The following is a 21,280-nucleotide window of genomic DNA, read 5'->3' as shown; positions in this document are numbered from 1 at the left end:
AACAGCAAAGACATTCTTGGTGAAACTTAGCATCCAGTTCTTTTTCTTCCTTTCTGAAACATCCCCGACAGATTTCTTTTGACCAAGAGCAGAACTGGTTGGTTTTTCTCTGAACAGAAATAACTTTATTTGGTCCTCACAGCACTAACAGACCCACTGGTCTCTTCTGGTTACTGCCTAGGGGCACAGCAGATAAATAGAAAAAAGAAAAACCCAGGGCCACCAGCCCCAGGAAGAAGGGCTCAGACCATAAAGGGGAAAAAAAAGAGTCAAGGAGATTAACAAGAGAGAGTGGAGGAGAAAACACCGGGAGGCGGAGACTATTCCCTAGCTCCACAAAACAACATAACAATATTGGTTGTAAGACATCTTAAAACTGTAACATTTCCCTAATTTGCTCATTTTAACTCTCTGCTTCTTCTTTGTCACTAGCAGTGAAAATCCTCAGAAACTGGGTGACGCAGGAAGCTGCACTGTGTCACCCCACACTAGAGGGAACAAATACCATTTGGGATAAGAACGGCAGCTGGGATGGAACCTGAGGTGCTAGGAGGAAAGGCAGGGCAGCTTTGGGAGCCCACAGAGGGCGAGAATGATGGTTTTCCCCAGCCAGAGACCCCAACCTGAACCCTCCCCACCAGCCATCGCCCTGTTGGGGCCCCTGCCTCATACCCCTGGAGCTGGGGGACCACAATCTCACTGCCAGGCCTACAGCAGGACCTCCTGGGTGCAGTACTGGACTCAGAACACATTTTCCAGAAGAAACAAGCTGGGACCAACCACCATGCACGCCTCATTTCAGGAGGTAGAGTCCTTTCCAGGTCCCAAACACTCACCAAGAAGGTCTCAGAATCCAGCCCACGGGGAAGTTGGGCTTGCCTGCCTCCTGTCCGCCTTGACAACCTCCTTTCTCATTTTAAAATGAATCCACTCACTTGGAGACATTCAGAGAGGCACTTTTTTTTTTTTTTTTTTGCGGTACGCGGGCCTCTCACGGCCGCGGCCTCTCCCGTCGCGGAGCACAGGCTCCGGACGCGCAGGCTCCGGACGCGCAGGCTCAGCGGCCATGGCTCACAGGCGCAGCCGCTCCGCGGCATGTGGGATCCTCCCGGACCGGGGCACGAACCCGCGTCCCCTGCACTGGCAGGCGGACTCTCAACCACTGCGCCACCAGGGAAGCCCCAGATAGGCACTTTTTAAAACACCTTTTAAATAATGCCATTTGCAGAAACATGGATGGTCCTAGAGATTGTCATACTGAGTAAAGTCAGTCAGACAAAGACAAATATCATATGATATCGCTTATATGTGGAATCTAAAAGAAAGGCTACAAATGAACTTATCTACAAAACAAAAATAGAGTTACAGATGTAGAAAATAAACTTATAGTTCCCGAGGGATAAGGGGGGAGGGGAGGGATAATAAATAAATAAATAAAATAAAACAAAATATAATAAAATAAAAAAGCCTTTTAAAAAAGAGAATGATGGCAGGAAAAGTTTCAAAATGCCAGTTCAATGTTTTGGTCTAATCTCCTTACCTGAATCACTTTGCTATACAGCAGAAATAAACACAACATTGTAAATCAACTATACTTCAATTAAAAGAAAAAATATTCCCCAGAATACTTAGCTTGAAGTATTGACATTAAATAAATAGATGTGGATAACCGGAAAAAAAAAAATCTCCTTACCTGTCAGAAACCACTACCTGAGGGGGTGAAAAAAATCAAAACTAGAATGAAAGTGACTTTTCTTCTGCTCTCCTCAACCTTATCAAATACACACTCAGGCCCTTGTGGCATGTCATTTGCTTTGATGTATAAAATCATTTCTATAAAAATAATGGGATTGCAGAACCCTGGAGCTAGAAATGCTTTAGCATGAGCTCATCAAGTCACCTCATTTTACAGTTGAAAACATGAGAAAACAAGAGTGACTTGAAAGAAGGAGCCCAGTCTACAAGTAAGAGGTCAGAAGGGGGCACTGGGGCTTCCCTGGTGGCGCAGTGGTTGAAAGTCCGCCTGCCAATGCAGGGGACACGGGTTCGTGCCCCGGTCCGGGAAGATCCCACATGCTGCGGAGCGGCCCGTCCGGAGCCTGTGCTCTGCAGTGGGAGAGGCCACAACAGTGAGAGGCCCGCATACCACAAAAGCAAACAAAAAACAAAAAAAAAAAACAGAAGGGGCACTGGTCGGCAAGTGCCCATGTAGGGTACCTGCCTGGGGATCCCTGCACCATCCCAGACGCAGGCCATGTGACCAGTGCGCTCCAGGGTCCTCTGGAGGAGAGAAGTCCAACAGGCCCTCAGTCAGAAAGGAATTTGAGATTGGATGTCTCATTTATGTCTCTGCCCTAATCAACATAAATTCACAAACACCACTTTCTAAATAGCAGGGCCTCATCACTGAGCTCTGGGACCTTGGGTCGGGGGTCTCAGGTTCACAGCATTAAGGGCTCCTCCGTTCTCACCCATATCAGACTGGGCTCTGGTCTTCTGCTTTGTCAGCCCGAAAGACCTTGGACGTAATCCTGAAGAGGCTCCAGGGATGTGACAGGCATCTGGTATGAAAACATACTGAACAACTATAAAATATTTGTCATCCTTAATTGCTTCTGTTACTCTTACATATTCACATGCAAAATAGTAAAGTAGTTTCCCTGCACTCAAAATGATTCCTCTGAAATCGCATTGCTATAATTTGTAGTAACTGTAAATAGAAAGTAACCTTTTACAATCGTATAAAAATTAAAAATTTATTTTAAATATAAAAATAAAATTAGGTTGCTGTTGGGACAAATTAAAATTTAAGAAACCCTGTTCTAAGCATGTCCCAAACGCCAAGCACTGGACTAGGGGATGCTAGAGATACAGAGATGAATGACCCAGGCCTTGCTCCCCAGGAGCTCACAGTCTGCCAGGGACCAGGTAGCAGCCAGGAACTCGGGGAACCAGAAGCATAGACTGTGTGCTGATATGAGCCAAGGTGCCAGCCTTACTCCCTCTGGCATCTCTCCTCTTTCCACCTATTAATATTTCAGTAAGCTTAGATTTGGCTGGATGAGTCACTTGGCACCAATAGCATTTTGAAAGGAAGGAAGCAATGAAAAAAACGTTAAAACAGCTGCAGTTCACAAATGTCAGAGTGTTGTGTCTAGGTCATGGTAATAGATGCTAGCAGCCCAGACAGCGGCCACAACTTTTCTTGGTTACTGTTTGCACAGTGACCATTCCAGCTCAATGTCAACTGCCTGCAGCCCTTAATGTCTCTGAAGCCAGGGGTTTACTGCAAACCATCATCTGAAAACACTGTCTCCTTCCCAAACTCATTGACTCATCCTTGCCTGTCATCAGTCATATCCAGGCAGCCGCCATGTCCGGCCGATTCTTCCTTCAAGATGCGTGAAATGTTTCTCCTAATCCATCCCTTCCTGCCTGCACCCTCCTCCAGCTAGGTGAGAGAAACACAAACCCGAATTACATTTTACTCGTTGTTTTCAAGACAACAGAAAATAAAAACATTTCATCATTCTTGTTTGCGGGGGGCGGGGGGGAAGTGGTAAGGCACTGGAGTGCCTCTTCCCATGCCCTGAACCACAATCCCCACGTGTGACAAAGTCTTTCCAGTGCTGATTCTAGCAATTAAAGAGTCATCAGTCTAAAGATGTTACCATGAAGTGTAAATACGCCCTAGGAAGGATCTGTCTTGTTTATATCTTTACTGCCTTTCTGAACAGCAGACATCTGCAAAAACACGCAACAACGTCGGCTTTACAGATATGACTTGTTTTTTTTAAAACACCAATTCAAATACTAGAATACTACGTGGCTTTAAAAAAGAATGTGCATGCTCCCTACTCCCTGCACACCGATATGAAGCTCACTCGGATACACTTATCGCTAAGCTAACAGAAAAGGCAAGGTACAGAACAGTGTGTTTAGTGCTGCCTTTCAATAAAACTGGGGGAGGGAGATTTGTAACAAATGTACAGAAAACACTGTGGATCCATAAGAAACTGACAGGGATGGTCTGAGCAGGGAAGGGGGTGGGGGCAATGCCCCAGACTAACGGGCAACAAGCATGGAAAAGAGATCTCTCACCCTACACTTGTTATGCTTTTAAAAAGTATGTGAGGGCTTCCCTGGTGGCGCAGTGGTTGAGAGTCCGCCTGCCGATGCAGGGGACACGGCTTCGTGCCCCAGTCCGGGAAGATCCCACATGCCGCGGAGCGGCTGGGCCCGTGAGCCATGGCCGCTGAGCCTGCGCATCCGGAGCCTGTGCTCCGCAACGGGAGAGGCCACAGCAGTGAGAGGCCCGCATACCGCAAAAAAAAAAAAAAAAAAAAAAAAAAGTATGTGAATATATTACCTATTCAAAAATTTATTTGTAAAAAGACAACTGGGGACTTCCCTGGTGGCACAGTGGTTAACAATCTGCCTTCCAATGCAGGGGATGTGGATTCGATCCCTGGTCAGGGAGCTAGATCCCACACGCCGCAACTAAGGAGCCCCGGATTTTCGTTAATTATAACGTATTGATGTGGTTCATTCATTGTAACAAATATGCCAGATGAATGCAAGATGTAAATATAACAGGCAAAACCGGAAGTGGGGCATACGGGAACTCTCTATACTACCTTCTCGATTTTTCTGTAACTAAAATTGTTTTACATGTTTAGGAAGTTGAGGGTTTTAAGGTCATTGAAACCATGGTAGGAGTGGCCGGGTGGGGAGGACTCAACTGAGGACCAATCATTGTGTCCGTATCAGGGACCTAAAGGTAAGTGAGACCCGGCAATTCACCACGTGGCAGATGAGGCAGCCCCCAGTCTCTCTACCAGACAGAATATGCTATGAGAGCAAGGGAAGGAGAGGCCAACTCTGCTCCATCTGAGGGATGCAGACAAGGCTTCACAGAGGACGGGACATTTGGGCTGGAGTCATGGGCTGAGGAAAAGGCTTTCCTGGCACGAAAGATCCAAGTACTTGTTCTGTCACTTATTGGCTACAAGTCATTTAACCTTTCCTGGCCTCGGCATCTTCCTGCAAACAATTCCAGGGGTGGACTAAACGGCCTCTATCATAGATTCCAGCTCAAAAAATCTTGACACACTCAAATGAGTTCTCTCCCTCACAACAATGAATGTTTCCTCCTAATAAGTTACATGCATAGTCCCTGACCTCAAAGCTAGTTGTAGGAGGAGGCAAGGAGGTGAGGACGGGACACTCCGCCTCCAACACACACACACAGTACCAAGACTCGTGTTCATCCATTCATTCAACAAGTATGAGTCAGGCACTGTTCTAGGCACAGAGGATACAGTGTCAAATAGAACGGACAAAGCTCCCTGCCCTCACGGAGCTTACGTCCTGGTGAGGGCACAATGCTCAGAAGAGAAGATGGACGATACTCCGGATAAGGAAGTACGTTAGATGGTGATAAGTGCTAGGGAGAAAAATCAAGGAAGGCAAGGAGACAGGAAGAATGTGGGGCAGGAGGCTGCAGCTCTGGCTGAGCTGGAGACACTGAGAAAAGGCTGGGGGGTGTGGGGGGGTGTGGAGGCGGCCCGCCGTGCAGAGATCTGTAGGGAGAGCATTCCAGGCAGAGGGAAGGCCTGCAGCTGAACTCGAAGACAACGAGGCCCTCGGTGCTGGACTGAAGTGCATGAGGGGAAGTGGTGAGAGGCACGGGGGGCAGGGGGCATTCATGGAGAGCCTGGCAGGGCACTGGCAAGACTTCCGGAAGCCACTGGAGGGTTTGAAGCAGAGCGACACGATCTGACTTGAGTTTTAACAGGATCACTCTGAGCGAGAGTTGAGAATAACTCTACAAGAGACAAGCAACCATCTCTGAAAAACTCTGGGGGGCAGTGGGGTAGGGAACTAGCCTGGAGGTGGGGAGGGGCACTCTACAGCCCTGCTTCAAGCATCCGCCACAGGGGAGGTGTCAAGGCCTGTCTGGGAGCAAACTTTTCACCATGTGGCCCAGTAATCGAACCCTGCATTCAACAGAAGCAGCAGCCTCACCAACAAATGGGCACCTATAAGTAAAGTGTTCCTTTACATTTAGAAAGGCCGTTACTCCCATTCCAACCAGAAAGAAAGAAAACACACCACAGCCCTCCGCCCCGACCAACTGAAAACACCTGTGAAGCGACCCCACCCCATTAACACAGCTGCACACCGCCACGTGAAAGGGGCACCATCGTTTAAGTACTGTGTAATCGTCCCACACGATGTTAAAACTTCTCAGAACGTCTCCATGAGCTCGCTGGAGGAGAAAAAGTAGTTACCAGGGTAGGTAGGCACGAAGGGCCTTCTGCCAACTACTTAGATATTTTAATTCTCCGTTGCCTCAGTAGCTAAATAAGCATGGAGAACAAGCAGGAGAGGAATACTAATTAGAGCTAATTAGGCCCTGCCCTCTTCTGCCTCAATCCCCTTTATTGAAAGTCCCCCTAATTCAAGGATGATGGCGCTAAAGTGTAAATACCTAGGGTAAACAGCAGCCGACACACCAAACCCCCTGTTTGCATTTCTGAACCTTTGCCTGGTTACCTGAGGAGGGCTGCAAACCCAAGGCCAAATTCCAACAGCCCCAGCATAGACCACGGAATCATGGGGGGAGGGAGTGCTGCCAAGAGGAGTGCAGTAAATAGGATAAAGGGCTCTCCTAGGATTTCCAGCATTCTAACGTGCAGGACATTCACCAGAAGAACATTTGATTTTTTTCCTTTTAATAAACAATGATAGCAAACATGACTCCAGTTCCGCAGCCCGATCAATGCCACACTCCTCCCTCCTTCTTAGCAAAGATCAAGGGCCTCACCCCAGAGAAACCCTTCCCTGGTTATGTGCGAAGGCCATATCTTCGGGTCCTGTCTGGAGGCCCTCGGCAAGGGGATAATAAGGAGAGCAGATAACCCTGGGATGGGGGCTGTCAGCCTGCCAGGGACTTGTTTGAAGTGAGCCCCCTCAAATTAGAAGTCTATTTCCTGCTGGATTAAACACACAGATGAAAGATGTATACAAACTTGGAAAAACAGAAATCACAACGCAAATGGAAAATAATGTATTGAAAGAATTATTTGCAACTGGAAGTATTTAAGGTTTTACTAGAATCAGAATGTCAAACTGTAAGGACACTAAGAAGTCATCTCCTTCAGCAGTTCCCAAACTTTTGGATTTCACAGATTATTAGGATCATTATGATTTAAAAAGAAAACAAAAAGAGAAGGTAGAACGTATATAGGATTGCCAGATTTTTTCTTTTGCTCAAAATGAAAACCACTCTCTATTATCATTACAAATTATTAAAAAGTTTTCCCACCAAAAATAAAAAAGACATAATTTCAAATTAAAGGACAGTCCTTGGGAAGCAGGGGGCTGTTGGCAATGATATACTCCTGTGTGTGACACAAGATACATCCTTCTCTTTGCCTTTCCCTGGGGACCCATGAAAACATCAGCAATGGGCACTGGTTGCCAGATGGGTGTTTGGAAACCGGTGATCTACCCCAAGCTCTGGAGTGAAAAAAGAAACCTGCTACAGTAATAAGTTTGAATTAGGCCCTGAAGAAAGTTTTTGTTTGCCTAGACCTCTCCTCTCTCTCAGACAGAAACCTCCACTGCCTTCATGTAAATGAGACACGGCAGGGGACAGTCCTTCCCTCCCTCGCAGCCAGACATTTGCTTCCCGAGAGCAATCAAGAATCTCGGGCTTGAAAGTGAATCGAGCACCCCAACACAATTATCTCCTACGGGAAAGGAGAAAGTTTGGAGCTTCCTGCGTTTGGGGGAGGGGGGATGGGATGGCGGTAGCTCATCTGCCTGGCAGCCCCAGCGCCCAACAGAGCATCCCTCCGCTGTGGCCTCCCAACTGCCACATCCAGCCCCCTCCCAACTCCGAAAACTTCAAGCAGGTAACTGAGGGCTCCTCACGCAGCCGCCGACCCCGGGCAGTATCGCGCGAGTGCAACTGCACACCCCCTGCCCTCCGTTCCAGAATCAATCCTCCAGAATTAAGGGAGTGTGCTGCACGGGGTGTTTGTAAACTCCAGGATAAAGCCAGGCAGAAGGAATCAGATTGGGATGTTCCAGCTGGGGCTTGGTTCCCAGGTGGGGCTGTGGTTTGGGACGCGAGTCTCCCCTCGGGTATGCGAGGGCTTGGGGGAGGAAAGAGGGGGTTACATCTTTAAAGGAAAGCGGCTGGCCTAGGCGCGGTGAAACTCTAGGATTCGCTACGAGGGCCTGAACACCCGCGTTTCCAGGAGACTAGCCCTCGGGAGTAGTAGCCCTGGCCCCCACGCTTTGGCTCCAGCGAAGACTCCGGGTCACGCGCCTCCAGCTGCCCTTCGTCTCCCCGGGACCAGGGTACCGGTGGCATCACTCGGCGCCTCCCAGCAGCCCGGCCGCCCCCGGCCGGCCACAAGGGCCGCTTTGTGCCGGGAGTGCAGAGCCCAGATCCCGACGCGGGGCTGGCGGCGGCCCTCCCCGCGCAATGGGCGCGGGCGCTCGCGGGCTGGGTCAGCAGACGGGCAGGGCTGTTTACTCAGGAAGGCTCCTCCTCGCCCGGGAGGGGACTGGAGGCCGACGACCGCCCTGCGGGGCTGCGGCGGGCCGCGCGCGGGGTGGCGCACGCAGTTCGGAAGCCCCCCACCGGGCCGTCCCCAGCGGCTCGCCACCTGAGAGTGCCCCGAGGATGCCTCCCACCTTCAGACAACGGCCCGGGGCCCTGCCCCTCCGAGACGCCAAGGGCGGCTCCGTGCGCCACAAAGTTTCTTTGCACCGCCAGCGGCACGGCTTACCTGGGAGCCGGGGCACGAGCGTGCAGAGCCCGAGGAGGCAGGCGTACAGGGGCGCGGGGGCCCGCGGCATGGTGGGGCGCCCGGCTCAGCTGCGGCGCGGGCGGCGGACTCCGCGGGGACGTGCGGCCGGGGCGCGGGGGCGGGGGGCCGGGGGCCGCGGCCTGGCGGGAGGCGGGGGCGGCTGCGCTGGCCCGCGCCCCGCCGCCACCATCCCTCCCGCAGCGCTTGCCGCCGAGTCCCGGGGCCGCCGCTGCGCCGGCTCCCCGGCCGGGACGCCCGGGGTGTCGCCGCTCGGGACGGTCCCGGCGGGCGGCTCTGTGCAGGGAGGACTCCGGCTCCTGCACGCACCACGGGCTGAGGCTCCCCCGCGCGCCGGTACACTGCGCCCGTCGCCTCCGCCCCTTCCCTTTTCTTCCTCCCTCCGGCCCGCGGGGCTCCACTTTCCTCCTCTCCTTACTCCTCCCCTTCTCTCCCCGTCCCGGCCCCCGCCCGGCTGCCACAAGGTCAGCTTACGGCGAGGCGGGGCGGGCCGAGCTCCGCCCCTCCCGGGGACCGGCCAGCACGGGAGGCCGAGGGCATCCAGGTGCAAGTTGCTTCCGGCGCACCTGGCGGCCCGGGCAGGGGTCGAAATCCTGGGGTAGCGTCTGGCCCGGCTTCCCTAGCAGCTACGGGAAGGGGGAGGGGCACGCTCCACGGGCGAGCCGAGATTATACTTGGGGTTGCTGGATTTAAGGAGAGAGAGCGGGTCCGGGGCGGGGAGCGGGGAATCGTGCCGTGGCAGTCTAGTCCTCTCGAAGCCGTGCTCGCCGGAGGGACGGAGGCACCGGCGAGTGTTACCGCGACGCGACGTGCTCTGTGGGGAAGTGAGGGCACGTGGGGCGTGGAGACACACACAAAACGCACTCTTCCCTCCCTCATTAAAGTTTTGCCCTTTACGCGGATTCGAGACTGGCCAATATGTCACTATTCTGCGTTTTTCTTATGTCGATACGCTGGCGGTTTCCGTGAAGCCGAACAAATAAACTGAAGAACAGATGCTCAGGTTTTCACCTTATCCTTTACACCTGAGCTGGTTCTAAAATTGACTGTAAGGGGCGGGGGTGGGGAGCGTCCTCTAACAGCACGTGCAAAGGACCAGGTGGGCTTGGGCTGGGCCACGATGAGTGGGTTAAGACTGGAATGGTTTATAGGCAGCAGCAGAAGAGGCAGCCTTCATGTACCAATAGAAGGAAATAATAGTAGGATGCCTAACACGTACAGTACAGAAAGCACACAGCTAGCCAGGCACTGAAATGTAAATACTTACCTTGTTAATTCACGAAATCCTCCCCACAACCCTACTGTTATCCAGATGAGAAAACTGAGGCACAAAGGGGTTAACTTGCCAGGAGAAGTGACAGAGCTGGATGCACTATCCAAAAGTGCAGAATGCTTCGACTAAAAACAGAAGCAGTAAGCAGTAAAGAGCAAAGTGATCTGAACTTTGCACGTCAGGAACCAGTTGGCAAGACGGCTCTGAGTGGGCAATTAGTTCTAACTGCCCAGATTAGGGAGCTGGAGTTTAACTGTGCACTCCCACCCCACACTCTACCAGGGTGGTGCCCTACTGCCAGAGAAAATGAACTTATCCTTGTGGCATCGTGTGCATAGAGGCCAAGCTCCAAATTCCACTTGAAGGACAGTGTTTTATGCTTAAACTCCATGGAAGTGTCATCGTACTCTAAATATTCCCCATGTTCATTCTGATGTAAGAGTTATGCTTGTCCCCAAACATTTTCCAGTAAAATTTGTGCTGCAGGGGCTGCCCCAGGTTTATCTTGGGTCTTTCTGCCTCAGCAGAATGGCCTTGGGGCTACTTTTATCCAATCTTGAGAGGCAACGATTATAACTAATGGGCAGCCGGTGCAAGAGTTTGAACTGGGAGGTGTCAGAGCCAAGTGGTGATTTTAAGATTTTTCTGGTAGGGATGTGATGGATGGATTAGATGCAAGGAAAGTTAAGTTGCAGAAACTGGGTAAATACTGCATTGATAAGGACAAACAAATCTTGCATTTATCAAGCATCCTCTAAGTTTAGGCCCTGTGTTGTCTGATCTGTGCATCACCTTCCCCAGCCCAACATGGCGCTTTACTGTGCAGACCCAACACACACCCCTGTTTACCTGGACTGCACCTGGAAAGTGCTGCAACCCAATCTGCCCTCCTCCTGTCCCACCTGGCGGTTTCCAACCTGCCCAGACCTGCCATAAACAGCAGAATCCCAAGTGATGACAACATTCTTCCACATTCCATTATCTGGGAACTAGGCTGGAGATGATAGACGGCTCTTCTAATTCCTCCCAAGCTTTTGTTTTCTGGTTTGTGGCTTTTTCTTGTCCCGTCATCCTTCATTCTTTGTACTAAGCTGGAGAGTGGAAGTGCCTTTTAAATGCTTTGACTTCCTCTGACTGGCAAAGTCAGCGTGCACTGATGGCCTCCATCGGTGCTTCCCACAGCCACTGAAACAGTTCCCTTTGTGGCTGCCTCCACAGCATCCCATTTCTGATCATTGCTGAGCTTCTGGGCCCCAAGGAGGCTGCTGGTTGCATTGAGTTTGCGTCTCAAGGTTTGAACACAGATAACCCAGAGGAATTTTATGTTTCTTATTAGTTTTAAAATAAGATTAATTCCTCAAAAAGTTAAATATAGAATTACCATATGATGCACAAACTCCATCTCGCAACTCCCAAAGGAATTGAAAGCAGGGCCTCAAACAGATGGTTATACACCCACATTCATAGTGGCATTATTCACAGTCACCAAAAGGTGGAAATAGCTCGAATATCCATCAGCAGACGAATGGATAAATAAAATGCAGTATGTACCTACAATGGGATATTATCCAGTCTTAAAAAGGAATTAAATACTGACACATGTTACAACACATACGAACCCTGAAAACATTATGCAAGTGAAATAAGCAAGACACAAAAGGACAAATATTGTATGATTCTAGGTATAAGCAAATTCATAGAGTCAGAAAGGATAAAAGAGGTTACCAGGGGCCGGACAGAGGGGCAAACAGGAAGTTAGTAGTTAATGGGTACAGAGTTTCAGTTTGGGATAATGGAAAAGTTCTGAAAATGGATCATGGTGATGTTTGCCCAACACTGTGAGAATACTTAATGCCACTGACCTGTACACTTAAAAATTATTAAAATGGTAACTTTTGTGTTATGTGTATTTTACCATAATTTAAAAAAAACTTGAAATCGGATGAGTTAAAACTTTTCTATTTCATAAGTCAGATTTACATGCTAATTCATTCCCACGATGAGTCGTCATATTGTGCAATTCAATCTCTAATCCAGGTCAAGAATATTTTACTGATACAGAGTTGCAATGTAATATGCAGGGAAAAAAAAGTCGGAGGGGGAAAAGACAACAACCCTACAGTATTCACCTTAGTTTAGGTAATATTCTTAATTTACTCTGCTTTTAATAGTCATGCCTGGGTTTGTCACAGTGCCAGAAATGAATGACCCTGATGACGGAATATTATAAAATTCTTTTGCAGCAATTGATAGGGCTATGAAACATGTATACAATTTTCTTTAATGTTAATTTTCACTTTTTTTTTTTTGGCCACACTGCACGGCTTGTGGGATCTCAGTCTTTGACTGGGATTGAACCTGGGCCACGGCAGTGAAAGCCTGGAATCCTAACCACCGGGCCACCAGGGAACTCCCTAACTTTTTATTTTAAAAATATAAAATTATATTCTTTTTTATAGGAAAATGTTCTTTATAGGTTTTTCTCTCCCTATGGGACATGGTGTTGGTTAGGAAAAAATACTCCCCATGACAGCCCTCAGAGTTTGCAGCCCATACGGGACGGCCAAGGACAGACCTAAGGGCACCATCCACATAATGGATGAACACAGGAGATGGGCAGATGACAGGCCATGGTGAGCACAGCGGGTTCCATTTTGGTGAAAATAGCCTATTATGTTAACTGGCATATAGTAGATCTCTCAGCAATTTTTGTTTGTTTATTTTGGGGTTAAGCATGGACATCGTGGTCATGCCACAGCTGAGACGGGTGGAATTTCATATGGAGAGACGGAATACAAAACAAGTCTTGATGGAAATTTTCAACCCTGAGGAAAGGTGTTTCTCTTTGTTGTTGTTGCTTTTAATGTACAAATGTAAGTCATAGAAATGTACCATTTCTCTGAAGCTAAGAAGCACATGCAAACATTTGAACCTTATTTATGGAGCAGCTAGCCCACCCTCGATAAATAAGTCATGTGCTTTCAACCTCTCTATTCATAGAATTATCAAGTTTGAAAACTCTCATGAATTATATCTTTCTGTAACCAATTTTCAAAGGTTAGTTTTGAAAATATTTTTAAGATTATATATTCTGGAGGGAATATATGTTTTCCAGCTTTCATGAACTGAAATATTTTAAAACAGTGTCCATTAATAAAATTACAGTAAAAGTTGTGATATTTTTCAATGAATTTTGGCATATGTTTTCCTTTTTTTTTTTTTTTTTTTTCCTTTTTAGAAAACTTTTCTTTAAAATTGTCTGTAGAGCTTAGACCCAGAGGAGACTGCTAGAGTCTTCCTCTAAATGCCCCTTTTCCACTCTGGCAAAGCCATTACAATTTGTTTCTCTTTTCCTAGAAGTTATCTTACACCACCTAAAGGGCACAGATGCTTTTCCAGTTATTTAACTAAAAAGTACAATGAATGAAGACAAGTACACAGACACACTCACACACACATACCCCTTTTTAATCATATCTAGAGACTTCTAGCATAAATACCAGGAAACAAGTGAGTAGGGAATGGGGAAGGAGCACAGAACAGGTATGGTCCATGCAGATGTGGCCTGGGAAGAAATGCCACAGAATGAGGGGAGCGTGATGGGATAGAGGGAAGTGAACACCATAGACGCTGGCAAGGATGGGGATATCTGAAGAGCAGAAGGAAGCGGCGGGAACTTGGGAATGCTCTTGGAGGCTGAGCTAGCATTCTGCCCTCGGCCACTTGAGTACCACTTTTTTTTTTTTTAATAAATTTATTTATTTATTTTTGGCTGTGTTGGGTCTTCGTTTCTGTGCGAGGGCTTTCTCCAGTTGCGGCGAGCGGGGGCCACTCTTCATCGTGGTGCGCGGGCCTCTCCCTGTCGCGGCCTCTCCCGTTGCGGAGCACAGGCTCCAGATGCGCAGACTCAGTAGTTGTGGTGCACGGGCCTAGCCGCTCCGCGGCATGTGGGATCTTCCCGGACTGGGGCTCGAACCCATATCCCCTGCATTGGCAGGTGGATTCTTAACCGCTGTGCCACCAGGGAAGCCCCCACTTTTTTTTAATCCTCCTTTTCACCTACAATCCGCTCCGTGTCACCCCTCACTTTCATCTTGCCTTTTTCTTCTGTCTTGTCTTAGCTCTTATCAGTGGTCCTTCAGACAATGCTGGAGCTAGGAATTCAACAGCTTTTCAAAAGGTAGGACAAGTTTCTGACCCTTACCCCTTTCTGGGGGCCAGGTTTGGGGGTGTGATGGGGGGGTGGAAGCTGAGCAGCTTGCTGAAGGACCAGGTCTGCAGAAGTCAAGGGCCAACAGGCCTGCAAAAAGCCTCCAGCCCGGGACCCAACTTCAGCCTGTGTACAGGAGCTACCGCACCTTTTGTAGACTATAGCTCTTCATATTTAATTGCTGGTGGAGGAAAACTATAAATCTGGACTCAGAAGAATTCAGTTCCGGTCCTCAGTGCTATCAACTAGCTGAGCAGCCATGCAATTACCTGCCCCTCTCTGGACCTCAGTTCGCTCAGCTGGAAAGCAAAGGATCTGGTCCATGCCGGAGCTGGCTCTATAATTACTGCTTGTGAACTCAAATGCGTTTGGCACTTGGCAGCAGGCTCTGGTTTACATAACCTGTTCTACCAACTAAAAATTGTCCTTCAGAAAACTACTGCCCTTTAATAGGTTACAGGACTGGGTTGAACACATTCACTACGTGGGAAGATTGTGAGGGCCTGTCTTGGGAGTAGACTCTGAAAATGACCATTTCACCTCTTTAAGGGATGTCCCAAGGAGCCCCCATCACCTCCCTGGCTAATCTACTCTGATTGTTTAATCATCAATCACAGCGAGTTCTTCATTCCATGTAACCTAAGTTCCTTCTTTGGTAGTTTCCACTTCCCCAGCCTCACTGGAGATAGGCCACTATCCGCTCCAACATTTCAGAGACGATACAATAAAACATGATGCCCACCAGAGGTTCCTCCGAGGGTCAACTCAATATTCAGACTCACAAGCCTTCTAGAGGCCACATTTGGCTTTAGAAGTCAAGACAATGTAGGGAGGAACCACAGCTGGCCAGCCTGGCAGCATTGAGAGTTCATCTCATGGGAGTTCTGCTCTCAGTCTAGCATAGCAGTCAGCTCACGTGCAGGAGCTAAGAGCCTCGTTGCTCAGGTGTAGGCCCCTCCCCAGCTTAGAAGCCATCATATTTTGTAATATAACTCTAGGAGTATAGTTTCCGAGATCCTCACAAAGACAAGCACAGTTCAAAAAGTCCCCACACTCAGAGAGAGAATGGAGTCCAGCCAAGTATTTATAGTTCAATCAGGTATTTACAGTACAAATCAATGCTGTAAAACATACCTCATTCTCCCCATTTGGACGCTGGGGCTTAGAGAAGGGATAAGTGATTGAGCCAAGATCTCCTGACCCCAAGGTCCACAGTTCTTTCTGTTCTATCACAGCTGCCTCATTTTGAATAGAACTCTGATCTTCACTATGACTATGACATAGTCTTAATTCGAGTGTACTTAAAAGAAGTATATCTTAATATTTTCAAAAGTGCAATGTTTTCTCATAATTGGTCTTATTTGTGATCATTTCAGAAAATATTTACATGCAGGTTAAATTAGCAAATACATCTGAAAATACCTGGCACACAGTAGGCATTTAATAACTATTTATTGAATCTGGCTTGTACTTCCTAAATTGGGTCCCCAGCTGATTTCTTAGGGTGACAGCTTTGACCCACTCTTCTTCTGAGTCATGTTATGTTATACAGGGTGGCCATCCAGGGGCACAGTGGACCTTTCATTACATGGAGCCCCATGCTTTATAGCTACCCTTGTAACATTCATCCCCAAACCACAATTAACAGCAAACGCAGGGCCTTTTACCCTTAGGTCAGTAGGCTGAAGTGTAGTTAGCTGTGGAGATCTGTGACTCCCCAGACTAGGGCACCCCAATCATGTTTTCCAAGTGTAGCTGAAAGACAAAGCCAAGCCAGACCCAAAGCAGGATACCTGCAAACTATAACTTGAGATAGCTGGGCTCCCTTCTTCCAAGGAGACCAGGGAGGGCATTGCAACTGTCTCCACACAAGCAGGCAGCACCTGAGTGAATGCCTTATTAGGTATAGCTGTTCAGCCTTCTCTTCAGAAAAAGCAGGTAGGGCACATGGTTGGTATAACTGAAGGATCAGCACACCAGGAATCAGATGATTATGCAACACACAAGGCCCTTCAGAGCCTGGCCCCAACACGCATCCTCACAAACACATTCTCACCTTTGCACGTCGTGTTTCTTCTCCATAGAGGGTCATGGTTCCTGCTCTTTCCAGCTAGTAAACTTGACTCCTCTTTCCATACCCAGCTCAAGCCTTCCAGAACTGATTTTCATAGAATGTCTTCCTCCACGTTCTCAAAGGGCTTGGTCCTTCCTCTATCAGATGAGTTGAATTTGAAATTACTTGCTTATGGCACAACTGACTCTCTGACTTAATTGAGAATTAAGAGAGTAGACGCTTAAGTATCTGTGGGATAAACAACAAAGTCCTACTGTATAGCATAGGGAACTATTAATATATTCAATATCCTGTAACAAACCATAATGGAAAAGAATATGAAAAAGAATATATATGTATATGTATAACTGAATCGGTTTGCTGTACAGCAGACACTAACCCAACATTGTAAATCAACTATACTTCAATAAAATAAATTTAAAACAAAGTATTTGTGGAATGCCTCATTTTTTTAACAAATATTTATTGAGTGTATACTCTGTGCTAGGTACTGCTCTAGGTTAGGGATGGGATTGTGATATTTATGCAGAATCTTGAAGGGTGACATCATGTTGTAAGGGAGAGGGAGGGAGAGGACCAGAGACGGGATAGCTGTTCACAAAGCACCCATTTCCTGGTCTTCCTGGACATGGAGCTCTCCTATATTCCTCTGTCTCCCTGGGTGTGTTGGGTGTAGTTATGTGGCTAAGTTCTAAGCCAATGTGATGTGGGAAAAAATGAGAGGTATTAACACCAGACCTGACCCATAAAGATCTCTCTTGCGTGATCCTCCACGCTTTTTCCCTTTCTAGTAGATTGATACAGATGAGTACAGTGTGACCTTGAGAAACATGTTCAAAATGAGGAAGCCGTAGCAGGAAGGAGCCTGGATCGCCACGTAGAGGAGAGCAGAGGGCTCCTGAGGAGCACCCAGGAGCAAGGACAGACGTCTCTGGACTATAATGCAGTCCGCTGTCCAAATGTCTATTTGTGTTGACCCTTCTGGGGTGTGTGTCTTGTTTTAAGCTTGAGACTTAGAATAATAACAATAGAAAATTTTAGAAGATTAGTTTAAAATGATAGACATTCTATTATGGAATAAGAATTACGTACAACTTAGAGGGTATTGTATAAGTTAATTCCTCTCGAGAAAATGGTAAAGCTGGTTGGTTAGGGCTGGCTAAGAGAGGCTTTCTGTTATGGACTAAGCTTAAAAACAAAATACCTCAAAAGTGACATTACAAATAGACATTTGGACAATCGACCCTATTATAATCTGGAGACTTCTCTTGTTTTGCCCTAATTCTATTCTTTGCTTCCATAGTCCAGGATATTCCTTGCTCGAGGATGTTACTTCACTGAAATAGGGCCTTCATTCTTTCTTGTTTTGTTGAGGACCTTCTACATACCAGAGAAATAAGACAGAGGGTTTTTCTCCAGAAGCTCAGGAGCAGAGAAGGACTGGCTGATAAAGGTGGCACTAAGCAGGGGTGGGGGTTGGAGGTGTTCAGTGTCAACCCAGCGGGACCTTGGACCCTGTCAGGAGGTTATTGTTTCCAGCATAAGGAAAGAAGCCTCAAGGATTCCTCTGTCACCACATATGGGCAGGATACCACAGCTGGGCAGAGAGAGAATGGAGAGACTTTTCATTAGAGAGAAACTGCAGGCCCCGCACCCAAACAGAGAGGGAAGCCACAGCCACAGCTGGGGCCATCGGTAATGCACAGCAGGCATTTTGCAGATGATTTTAGATGAATTACTTTAATGGAGAGAATATGTTCTGAAATCTGAACAATGACGTAAGGACAGAATTTTTCATTTTGGGTAATAAAGGCCCATTAACCTATACACTCCAGGAAGATCTGGCACCAGGCCTAGTAAATATAGGACACTCTCAGTTTCAAATGTATGTCTCATCGTCTCTACGAACCATTGAAATATCCTACATACGTTAATATTTTGGCATTAAACGACACAGGACTGTGCTAATTACTACCCATAAAACTTTGGGCAAATTTCTTGCCTCCATTTCCCCAACTATTGAACAAGGGTAATAATAGTATTACTTCACAATTATTGTGAGAATGAAAGGAAGAACTGTGCCTGGCCTATATTAAATACTCCATAATATATTAACTATTATTATTGTTGTTTTTTCAAACTGGCTGTCATCTGGAAGCAGGAGAGGATTCTTTTATTAGACCACATGTTCTGATTGTGGGCTCAGAAAATGTTACTGAGCCTGCAGGAATAATGAAGCCTTTGTGGTTTGCTCCAAGCTTTGTCTTTGAATAAAAGTGCACACATGTCACAACCTGGAGGTTGAAGAAAAGCTCCCCATACTGTGCCCCAGGGCTCTTCCCAACCTCATTCTCTAAAACATCCAGCCAGACCTTGATCACCTCATAAAAGCTGATGATCTTAGAAATCTCCCACTGGTGGCATTTTTTTTAAACTTAAAATGATGAATTTTTCAATGCAAATTGATTTATCTTCTTTTTTATTTCGGAAAGCCATTAAATAAAACATTGATTATCTGAATAATTGTACCAAATTTTATGCATCATTAAGATGACATTAACATTACTTCAATTCTTAAGTTATTCTAGGGCCACTGGAAAGAAACAATGTATGATTCTAATGATCCAGTAAAAATTATGCAAATGTGCAACAAGAGTGAACTGATAACATTCATGTTTCCCTGGCACAAGAGCAAGGAATGAAGAGACCGAGAAAAAGTCAAGGGGGAATTATTTAGAATTGTTGCATTAAAAGTGAATGATTTCCAACAAGGCTTTTAAAACAACTGTCCCACTGGAAGTCGGGTTTTTGCAAGCCATAGGAGACAGCACCACCTACTGGCTGCAGAATTTGCCCAGCGGCTAGGAAGAAGGAAGAGGGTGGTGGGTAGTTCAGGGGTAAAATTGCCCCAAAGATTTAAGTTTCAAGCTGTTTTGGTGTTGATGCCACCTGGACGATTGACCTCCTCCTCCATAAGGAAGCTCAGAGACCACTGAAGCTTCTCATGCATAACAGATTCCTGGTTTCTAGAATCTCTGGGGAAGGAATGGGAAATGATGTGATCTGGGGCTTGACCTCAAGGAGCCAAGCCGCTGGTTGAGAGTAGTGATTCTCAGACTCCCCTGTGCATTCCAATCACTTGAGGAGCTTAACCCAGCCGGATGCTCTAGACCAACGAAGCGCTCTGGGATGGGACCCAGGCATCAGTGATTTTTAAATCTTCTCAAGTGACTCCAGTGTACAGCCGAGACCTGCTGCTATCGGGGCAATGGTCCATCCCCAGCTGGTTTTACCCAGCGTTGACCTCAGAGAGCCTTCAGGCTCAAGCAGAGATCAGCAGAATGACATGTATGTGCTCCTGTGCTGTCTGAGGGCAGTGATTAGAGGATGCCTCCCTCAAGGTCAGAGAGGCTCCCGCAGGAGTGTCCACACTCCACTTTAAAAAAAAAACAGCTCAATTGAGGTATATATACAATAAACTGTACATATGTAAAGTTTGTAATTTAAGTTTTGCTATAACCGTGGTAACCTTCACCACCATCAAGATAATGAACACACCCTTCAAGATTGAGCTGGAAGAGTCCTGCTTTATACTGTTTCATAACTATTTAATATTCTATGCCAGGCATTGTGCTGGGTGAGAAGGAAACACAGACTTACCATGCAGGACCTCTTTACCAGGGAAATGAGTTCCAGGACCCAGCTGACACGAGAGAGGCGATACTTCTGCTTGAGAGGGCTGTGTGGAGAAGGGGAGGATTTGAAAGTCAGAAGAGATGGTGTTTTAGCTGATCTAGACAGTTGGAGGTGTTTATTAGGCAGTTGAAGGAAAGGGGCATTTCAAGTGCAGGGCACAGCACAGGCAAAAAAATGGAGGTAGTATAAAATAGATAACTAATAAGAACCTGCTGTATAAAAAAAATAAAATAAGTTCCAAAAAAATGGCGGTAGTAGGAGGTGGCATGTTTAGGGAACAGCAGGTATGCAAGTGTTAGAGCACTGCGGGGGTAGTGGGAGTGGGGACGGGGGAGGAGAGGCAACTCTGGAGCACTTGAGCCACAAAGAGTCTGGCTTGAATCTCTGAGCTTGATTCTCTCAGTGGAGAACCCCTGAAAGCCTTAAGCAAGGGAATATCATGATCAGATTCACATCTTAGAAAGTTCATTCTGACAGCCCTGCGAGGTTGCAGGACAGTCAGTTAGAAAACCTTTGCAAAGGTCCCAGTGAGCGGAAGCAAATGAATTACACGCCCTATTATGTAAGATCAAAAGCAACTTTGGAGACAAAAGCCATTTTCATAAATATTACACATATACATATTTGGAGCATTATTTTTATTCAAACAATAGCAATGAAATTCACCCAAGAATGGATGTACTCTGGTCCATGAAGCCCAGAGTTCTGTATGGCCCAGGACCTTTGAGCAGTGATGGAAACTGACATGGTGTAGTGCAGAGGGCCACGAGAGAGGTGGGACTCTTTAGAAAAGAGGTTCAGGGACTTCCCTGGAGGCGCAGTGGATAAGACACTGCGCTCCCAGTGCAGGGGGCCCGGGTTCAATACCTGGTCAGGGAACTAGATCCCACAGGCATGCTGCAACTAAAACTTTGCATGCCACAACTAAGGAGCCAGTGAGCCGCAACTAAGGAGCCCACCTGCTGCAACTAAGACCTGGTGCAACCAAATAAATAAATAAATAATTTTTTTTTAAAAAAAAAGAAAGAAAAGAGGTTCAAATAGCCTACTTTTAGCACTAAATCCAGAATCATCTTCAAATGTAAAGGAGGTAACATGCAGGTCAGAACTAGAGACTGTGATGTCAAGTTACAGTGGTCAGCCAATTTTAAGTTATGTCTTCATTAATTCTGTTAACCTAT

At 47.1% G+C, this 21,280-nt stretch overlaps 1 protein-coding gene across 4 annotated transcripts in view; it reads right to left on the bottom strand.

The window, feature by feature from the left end:
- The window catches only part of ITGB5 (integrin subunit beta 5), a 126,346-nt gene that overhangs the window by 103,068 nt on the left and 1,998 nt on the right, over window positions 1-21,280 (bottom strand). For 2 of the 4 annotated variants that reach the window (XM_033855724.1, XM_033855726.1), the window contains exon 2: window positions 20,064-20,142. In XM_033855724.1, coding sequence (XP_033711615.1) covers window positions 20,064-20,142 — 79 coding nt within the window. Of the gene's footprint in view, window positions 1-2,471; window positions 2,493-8,807; window positions 9,268-20,063; window positions 20,143-21,280 lie in introns of those variants that run through there. The other 2 variants (XM_033855725.2, XM_033855727.2) reach the window with 2 other exon arrangements.

This window comes from Tursiops truncatus, chromosome 4 (genome assembly GCF_011762595.2).
Source record: "Tursiops truncatus isolate mTurTru1 chromosome 4, mTurTru1.mat.Y, whole genome shotgun sequence".
Taxonomy (NCBI): domain Eukaryota; kingdom Metazoa; phylum Chordata; class Mammalia; order Artiodactyla; family Delphinidae; genus Tursiops; species Tursiops truncatus.
Note: the sequence above shows the minus strand (reverse complement) of the source record. Positions and strands in the feature narration are given on the sequence as shown.